Here is an 8,801-nt window from a genome sequence, read left to right as displayed (position 1 = left end):
TGTTAAAATGTAGTACACATGGTTTATTTTTATTTTTTTCCATTTCTCAGGATCTGCATGATTATTTCTTCTAGCGTTATCTATTGTTACATTGATGATTGTTGCTGATTGGTTCAGCCAGCCTTCGCAAAGACAGGAAATTGATCAGCTAAATCTGGCTACCACTCTAAGACACAGCTCTCAACTTCCATGGAGATAACCTTTAAACAAAACATCTCAAAAACAATTACACTGCTTACCAAACAAAAATCGTCACCTATAGGTAGTCTTACATTACATTAAAAGTAATGTTTTGTCCCTTTATTTTTAATTGGATTCCCTTCTAATAAAGTCATGTTTTTTATAAAAATGTCCAAACCCTTTCATAAAAGCATTAAGGTGATGAACCAGTCTACCTTAGCTCATGGCTGATTAAAATGATAAATAGACAAATTCCAGAATTATAATGATCATAATATTTAGGTACTTTAGGTAAAAAGAATTGAGGATTATTGGGATGATGCTCAGTCATGTGGCAAAACTGTAGTTGAAGAATAAGCTAGTTATACGGTACATCTGGATTCTATAATGTTTGGGACCTACTGTATATCAAACTATAATAAGCAGCAATTGTGTACATCAGTTACACTTATAAACAAGCTTTTCAACCATCAGTTTGTGTTTTTTTATTTTACCAAACTCCTAATTATTACCATACCAAACACATTGGGGCCCATGAAATCTTGTAAAGCCTAGAATTAATTTACACTCGCAGAATATTTTCTGTAAACCTCGATAATCTTGGTCCCCACATGATTTCAGCGAGTACCGAATCCAGGAGCTCAGCTCACAGGAAACCTATAGTCAGGGCAGATCTTAGCACCAGTCATCACTAGCTGCGGCACCCAAATCAAGTCACCTAGGGTGACAAGTTACAAAATCTTGATCGTTGCCACTTTTGTAAAATTGTGTGACTTTGACATGTATTATTTTGGGTTAAATGTGAGTATTGGTTGGGTACAGAGTTCAGCTTCTGCTCCATGTGCTCAGTTATCTAATGAGATAGCTTGATAAGAGGATGGATTGAAACTGTAGCCAACACAGCGAGTGGATGGGTGAGGATCATAGTAAAGTAATGATGGTGCCAGAGGTACAGTGTCTGTGTAGCTCCTGTATACAGGTTAGGCTTGTGTTAAAGGAGGTCCACTGCCATATTTAGAGAAACTACTTCCCAAGTTGTCAAATCCATCCCAAAATAACCTGCTATTTTGGTAAGTGTTTTATCTGAGTGTTTTGTTTACGACACCCTTTGTTAACATTTTTTTTATTTCATGATGTTTACGTTTTCAAGTAAAAAGAAGAACAAGACAGTACAAAAAACAATGTATTTTATTCTGATTGCCAAATTATTTAAGGCAGGTATAAAAAAAGAAAGCATTCAATATACATTTTACATAAAATAAACTAGATTACAGCATAAAACAAGTAACCAGGCAATGGCGTTTAAGTCTCTCTTCTAAAACAGTATAATTGTAAACATTAAAAAAACTGCAGGACTATTCAAGTAAGAGAACAATCACAGATGTCTTCTGGTACGCAGAATGCTGGGTTATTGGCCATTCAAGATTAAAAGATATACATTATTCACAGATGTTCATTATTTCTTTTTTTTATTATTTTTTTTTTATCCTTATTTTAATTTATACAGTATGTACAAAAGTATTTTTATAGTACTGGCAACCCCATGCCTTCCATATGTATATTTTCACAATACACTTTTACAATAAAAACAGTTATTACAGTAACATTATACACTGATGTATCTTAAATGGGACCCACCATATAGACATCTACATTGTACCAAAGTGTCTTCATGACAGCCTGCCTCTTTTAGAGCCTACGGCCAGTATGATTATAATTTGCAAGTTTCAGGCACGTGGATACATAACATTATTTACATGTCCAGTAAAATAACAGCCATCTGTAATAAAACACTTTTCCAACATGACAAATACACTTGTACTGTATGGTTTTCAAATTAGCAGCAGACACCTACATGTGTTTGCGAGCCTGGTTACCGATACAAAAAAAGTAAAGAATATATATATATATATTTATTTATATATATTTGTGTGCATGTAAATATACAAACATACTGCTGTGTACATATATATATATATATGTTGTACTCGCACATGGACATCTAATTACAGGGACATGTTTATTCTCTTATAAAATCTGCAAATTTACAAAAAAAAGATGAAATGACGTTTTGCCTGCCATTTAGGCATTTTCAGATAAACACCATGGAACTGATGTCTGTAATAAAGAACTCTCCCATGTGATCCAGTCACATGATTTAATGTACATTTTCTATGTATTCATTCCCTGAAACAGAAAGAAAAAAAGAGAAAAGTCATTAGTTAACATTATTTTTCTCTCCGGCAGGCATATTGATCACATTTAAAAATCTGCAGTTTGCATAGTGTTTTGGTGTTTAAATCTGCATTTTCCAGCTGCGGACGGCATTATTTTCACTTCAGAAAGCCTCTATTGATGTGTGCGTAATTTTTATTGTGTCTCTAATTACTTAGTACACATCTGTAGCCTGGAAATTGCATTCCCAGTAATTCTCACGGGGTCTGCTTACTCTATGGTTATCCCAGGCAGCGTTTAGTGGACTAAATATTTCCAGTCGCAGCTACTTTGCCTAAAACTGCAATTTTGCTACAAAATCTTAATTGCCAGGTTCTCTTGTCTTTCTGTAATTTTTTTTTTTATTTTTGTTTTATTTGAATTTTTTGTAACAAAAACAAGCTGACCTTAAGTGTTTCTTGCAAAACACTTTAAATCAATAAAGCCATTGCATCATCTGAACGTTTTAAACGTCTTGTGAATCTCAGTATCCGAATCTTCATCATAATAATAAACAAGCCGTAACAGTACTCCAGTGAATAGCTGCTTATGCAGTACTAAAAGAATCACATGCAGAGAACTAATGCTTGCGTTGTCATTCTAAAAGTCATACACAATACTCACAAAATCACCAGGGAACTTTTAAGCATTATTTTTTTATTAATATCTATCATAAATTAATATTTCACAACCAACACATTAACGCCTGACCCATTTTTCGTCTCATGGTTGAAGCTGATAAAAAAAATGCAGTGCTTTACAATTACTTTCTCTATGTATCGCTGATAAAGGCTAAATGCTATCCTAAAATAGAAAAATTATCTAAAACAGCAGTTCCCAACCCGGTCCTATAGGAACACCAAAAGTCTGCATTTTTTAATCTAGGTAAATTATTCTGTCCTTTTAGTGTGTGTCTTGGGGACTGGGGTGGGACATACCGGTCTAAAACATTTAGGAGGTTCCAATTGAGCAAATTCTTGAAATATAGTCACATGTTATTTGGAAGCAATGTGAAGGACAGTAGGCTGGAGTCAGAGTTATTACAAAATAATCAAAATTTGGAAAATTGCTAATACTGAAAAGTTCCATCACGTGTGCGTCTGTAAGTGTGCTCATAGGTCCATAAATACATTGCCATTGGACTAATATACACTCTATTTACCTTCTTTGTGTAGGAAACATACCGGAGGAAGATGCCTGAGAAGCCACCTGCTGAGTGGCAACAAGGGTAGCAGAGGTCAACCCTAAAGGAAAAGCCCCATGTGAGTACATTCCATTGAATGCAGTACACATGCATCACAAACTGAGTTTCCTTATGGCTACACAAATAATTATACCCTCACATAACATATAAAACAGTGAATGGTAAAAGGGGCTGCCTACAGAGGACTAGTCTAGCTTCATTTTGTCAGTAATTATTGTTGGATGTTGAGCTCTGCTTACTACACAACCTGTATGGTTGAATATGTTCCAACTTTCTAATGTGAAATGATTCCAGTTGCTCTTATACTGGCAATTAGTTTGAATTTCCTTATTTTGTGTGTTATGAGTGTCGGCCAAATGTAGGAATCTACTATAATGTCCTCAAGTAAAAATCTAAATAGGGAACCAGAAACATCCTTTACGGCAACCAAACCATGACAACATGCTCAAAAATGATATATATATTTAACTAAAAGAAAAAATGTTAGATACAATTCTTAATACCAACCTTGAAAAGGGTCATATTGCCCAGGTATTAAAGGATAGCCCATTCCAACATGGGTATGGTGGTGTGTATGAAGATGACGTTGCCCAAATGGGGAATGTCTGTCTCTTTCAGTTTCTCGCTCACGTTCAGTTGAAGCTTTTTCAGCCAGCTGAAGGGATATTAAATAGAATTATTGTAAATGTGTGAAATTTTTTTAAGGTATTCATGCATAATTTCATATTCATATAGATATATGTATTTATATATATATAAATATATATATATATATATATATATATATATAAACATATATATATAAACACACACACACAACAAAGCTGGTAACCTATTAATTCATAATTACATATAATCCTGCAAATGGACCATTCTGCTTCTTGTAGTATTAGAAGAATGACAAGTAGAAGTTGGATCTTAGAAGACATTGGCTGAATGGCCCAGATAAAGGCAATTTCATGCTTGTAGAGAGAGGTTTCATACTGGTTTGTGGATTTTTCTACATCTCCTAGCCTGTCTGGGGACATTACCCCAGAACACATCACACGTTGCTTGAAAATAATATCCCACCTCTTCAAAATGATGGACACCATTGTGGAACGCATGACAAAGTGCACAGTCTAGGCATCGTTAATATATAGACAAAACAACTATATCTGCTGCACAAAGTACACATAGAGGAAACTTACAGCAGGGGACTTGGTGCGATACTGATTGGCATGCTGCTGGAGTAGGTCTAGGGCTTTTGACTCCGATGCCGTCTTTGAGTTAATGTTGGGACTCGTACTTGCTTTCTCTGCATCATCTCTTCCTGATACCTTTCCGTAAACAGAGTAGTGAGGGTAGCCTGGAGAAAGATAGGCCCCTAGGAAAAAAAATGAAGAAAACATTACAATTTACTCTTCAGATTATTGAAAGCTGCATTTTTTGAACAAATTACAGTGTAAAATGTATTGTATTAAATATATCACTAGCAGCCTCATTACGTTTTTCCCCATTGAATTTGCACAGCAATGCTGAAATATTTATTATCCGTTTTGTTGACATCACTGATATTTCATATTAACATACATATGATGTTAAAACAGTTATTTTGAAAATACAGTATATGCCAGTTTTTGTATGTTTTAACAGTTTTATTTACAAAATCCTTTTTTTTAGACTTAACATAACAAAATAAACTTTAAAATCATTGCAAATGATAATAACCAAATGTCTAATAAAGTTCAACATACCTGGATAACCATGCATTAAAACAGGAGACACAGCCCGGTAAGCTGGGTGGTTTGGATCATACATCTGAGTATAAGGATAGGCATGAAGATACTGTATATATGACTGATGTTGGCTCATGGGTGAAGACACTGCCACTCTAGCATTTCTAGAGTCCTTCCAATTTACTGGAGTTTTCCTGTCCTCGTTCTTGATTTTAGTTTCCTCTGTTAACTGGATATCTGAGCGTTTCACATCTTTGTTTTCTTCCTTCACATTAGGCAATGTAACAGACATAATACTCTCTTTATTTGGTGTTTTTACAGAATTTTCCTCTTTAATTTTTTTCTCACGGTCCATTTCTTCTGGCTTCTGCTGCTCAACGTACTTTGATTGGTAAATGTAATGATGCCATGATCTTGAGTCAGCCTCCTGAAGAACGGAAAGTAGACTATACATTAAAAATGCATTTAGCTTAAATATATTATGTCTATACAACTTGCTATGAAACATATATGTTTCTTGGGACGAAGTTACACATACAGGCTAAAACCTGTGGTTTGTACCATAGACCAGAATTAAAAAAAACATGTTTAACGTGACAAGTGGCTAACATCATAAGTGAGGTATTACAATAGCCTTACCTGTTTAAATCTCATGGTGGGATCCACACCCGTTTGTTTCATGGAATCCATGACAGATTTCATTTCCACTGCTTCTTTTATTAGCTGATGGTTTTCCATTTGCTTTGCCTTGAAACTTTCACACTGAAGTTGCTGATGGTTCGACAGAATTGATGATTTCCCAGAATCCTCTGTTTTATTCGCTACTCCAATTTTTGGATTAACTTTACTTGGCTCTGGAGTTGAAGGGGCTTTGGAAACCGTAGCAGATGGTATGTTTTTTAGCTTGTCCTCTTTTACTAGTTCCTTTGATGAATTTTCCATTTTTCTCTCAGACTCCCTCCCAGCCTGTACCATTTTTTGCTCAGCTATTCTCTGATCTTCATAATATTTTTCATATTGTTGCCTATAAGCCGGGTTTGACGCTATTAAAGACTTTTGATCCATATACAGTCCATATGCATATTGACCATAGTAAAGTGACTGGGCTAGTGCAGGGTGTCTTTGAGTGATAACCGATTGATGTTGAGGTGGTATGTTATTTGGGCTCACTTCATTCTTTTTGCAATCTAAGCTTTCTGTTTTATCTTTTTTCTCTATTTCTTCTTCAATATCTTTTTTAATTTTAATTCCCTGTGTGGGATTACCATGGCCAGGCACAGTATTGTTGATTTGTCCCGAGTGAGCGTAATTTGGTGAATAGTATGGATCATAACCATGGTAATATGGCGAATGAGATTCCTTTACTTGAGATGATTGCTGTATGGGCGTAGAATGTCCCTTGACTATGCTGTCCTTACTACAAATAATTTCTGAGGGAGAGCTAGTCTTGGACCTTGCACCTTCTGATCTGCTATCAGAACCCCCATCATCAGCAGCATCTGAGATATCAGAGTACGCTGGACTGTTTGTTTTGGTAGCTGAACCGTCACCACCATTTGGTGTTAAAACATGCAGTGGAGCAATAGGTGACTGTCCATTGATCACATTGCCGCACTCTATCCTAGAGGCACTTCCGATTGAGGGGCTGGGTGCGTTATCTGTAAAAGTGTAGACCTTATCTGCCTCTGCTTTTATACTAGCCATCCGGCTCTCTTGCATATCTGATAGTCCATTTGCAAGAACTTCACTTTTGCTCAAATGGTCTTTTAAAAAATGCCCAGACATATCTTTTCCAGGTCCCTTTGAATCCTCACATTTACCAACTTTGGAGTCTGTTTTGGGGCTTACGGGCTCCTTGCTTTCTCTTTCTTTAAGTTTCCTTTTCTCCTTTTTCTTTTTGTCCTTCAGCGTTGTGAGAGAAGGATTTACAGTGCTTGGCTCTCCCATAATTGTGGGCTTTGGTTGAATAGGTTTTAACGGTGGGCTCTTTGGTGTTGCCTGGACAACAGTAGTTGTTAGTGAGGGTAATCCAGGTATTGTCCCTGTATTAGAGTTTGCAAATGCAGTACTAGGGATAGCGATTAATTGAGGAGGTGTGGGAGCTGGGGCAGGGGCTATAGGACGAGCGGTTTTGAGCTTGGACAGATTTTTGTCATTTTTGCAGTTATTGGCTTTTTTGCCTTTGTCTTTTTCACCTACAGTTTTCTTGTCAATAACCCCCTCTGCTTCTAGTCTTGGCATTTCCACCGTTAAGCCACCATCAATCACTGAACAACTTTCCAACGTGGTGGTCATATTAGAAATCACTGGAAGGTTATTAAGTTCAACACTTAAACACTTCTTTTTTCCAGAATTTTTTCCAGTTTTGGAATTGGCAATTTGATTGAGTCCATTATTTGCCAATTCTCTTTTGCCCTTTGGGGTGCCAGGGGCACTAAGTGAACTAGGAGAGCTTGGTGCTTTTGCTTGATCCAAACTTGTGCTTGACTCGCTGCATTCAAGTGCTGCATTGCTTAGTGCTTCCTCGCAGTCAGAAACTTTATCCTCACTGTCCTGCTCAAACTCCAGTTTATTTTCGGGATCTAAGTGTGCGTGTGCCTGGTGATAGCGCAGTCCATTGATGTGCTTGTACTTTTTGTTGCAATTTGGATGAGGGCAATCTATTAAAACTGGAGAAGAGCAGCCTTGGTCCAAAAAAGAATTCTCATTTTTACCTTGCGGGGTTGTCGGAGTGCTTCGAGAATTTGTTCTGACCCTTTTCCCTGATTTATTGTCCTCAGAACTGGAATTTAGGTCTAGCTCCATTGGGGGCTTGTTTTTTCTTTTCCCAGCAGGTGAAGGGCTTGTTTTAATATCCTCCATGGCACAATTTGGGGGTGTCCTGCGCCCACTTGTATTAATACTTCCACGTCTCCCTTTGCCATTTGCCCCTCCCCTGTTTTTATTTTGAAGCCCTCGGGATTCTGTAAAAGTTGTATCACTGGCTGGTCCTGGTGCGGCTGCTGTTGACCTTGATCGCTTTCCTCTACCACGTCCCCCACGCATTTCAAGGTCACTTGTAGGCGAGTCACAAAATCTGCAAATCAACAGTTGATTAATAAGGTCCACAAAATCTTAGGTTACATAGTCAAAAAACTGAATCAGACTATGCAAGTTTTACCAGAAAAATGAGTATCAAGGAGAAAAAAATGGAACTTTTTACATGTTCGTAAAAGGATTTCTGCTTAATCTCAATGACATTTAGATTTCTCCAAGAATACAGCATACCTTGGGGGTGCCCAGTCATGTTTCGTGCAATCCAGTAAAGTGCCTACATATGTCTTGTTCCGCCAAGTAACATTAACAACCAGCACACCTACAAATGAAAAGAAAAATGTTGAGTTCATATTTTTTTTTTTTTTGTCATTTAAAAAAAAAAAGTACATTCGGAAATTCAGTTAGGATTGCTTTTAATAGCTGTGGTCGACGTGCTTCCTTTTTTCGGT

At 36.8% G+C, this 8,801-nt stretch overlaps 1 protein-coding gene across 3 annotated transcripts in view; it reads right to left on the bottom strand.

The window, feature by feature from the left end:
• Positions 1-1,350: 1,350 nt before the first annotated feature.
• ZNF608 (zinc finger protein 608) overlaps positions 1,351-8,801 on the bottom strand; it is a 47,625-nt gene continuing 40,174 nt past the window's right edge. Inside the window, exons 4-10 of one of the 3 annotated variants that reach the window (XM_053473896.1) lie at positions 8,584-8,671; positions 5,956-8,392; positions 5,335-5,743; positions 4,789-4,964; positions 4,106-4,253; positions 3,557-3,638; positions 1,351-2,367 (exon numbers count right to left, since the gene is read on the bottom strand). In XM_053473896.1, the coding sequence (XP_053329871.1) occupies positions 2,361-2,367; positions 3,557-3,638; positions 4,106-4,253; positions 4,789-4,964; positions 5,335-5,743; positions 5,956-8,392; positions 8,584-8,671 (3,347 nt within the window). In that variant the 3' untranslated portion in view covers positions 1,351-2,360. Of the gene's footprint in view, positions 2,368-3,288; positions 3,639-4,105; positions 4,254-4,788; positions 4,965-5,334; positions 5,744-5,955; positions 8,393-8,583; positions 8,672-8,801 lie in introns of those variants that run through there. The other 2 variants (XM_053473909.1, XM_053473903.1) reach the window with 2 other exon arrangements.

This window comes from Spea bombifrons, chromosome 1, assembly GCF_027358695.1.
Source record: "Spea bombifrons isolate aSpeBom1 chromosome 1, aSpeBom1.2.pri, whole genome shotgun sequence".
In the NCBI taxonomy this organism is placed as follows: Eukaryota; Metazoa; Chordata; class Amphibia; order Anura; family Pelobatidae; genus Spea; species Spea bombifrons.
The sequence above is the reverse complement of the archived record's forward strand: the minus strand, read 5'-3'. Positions and strand labels throughout refer to the sequence as shown.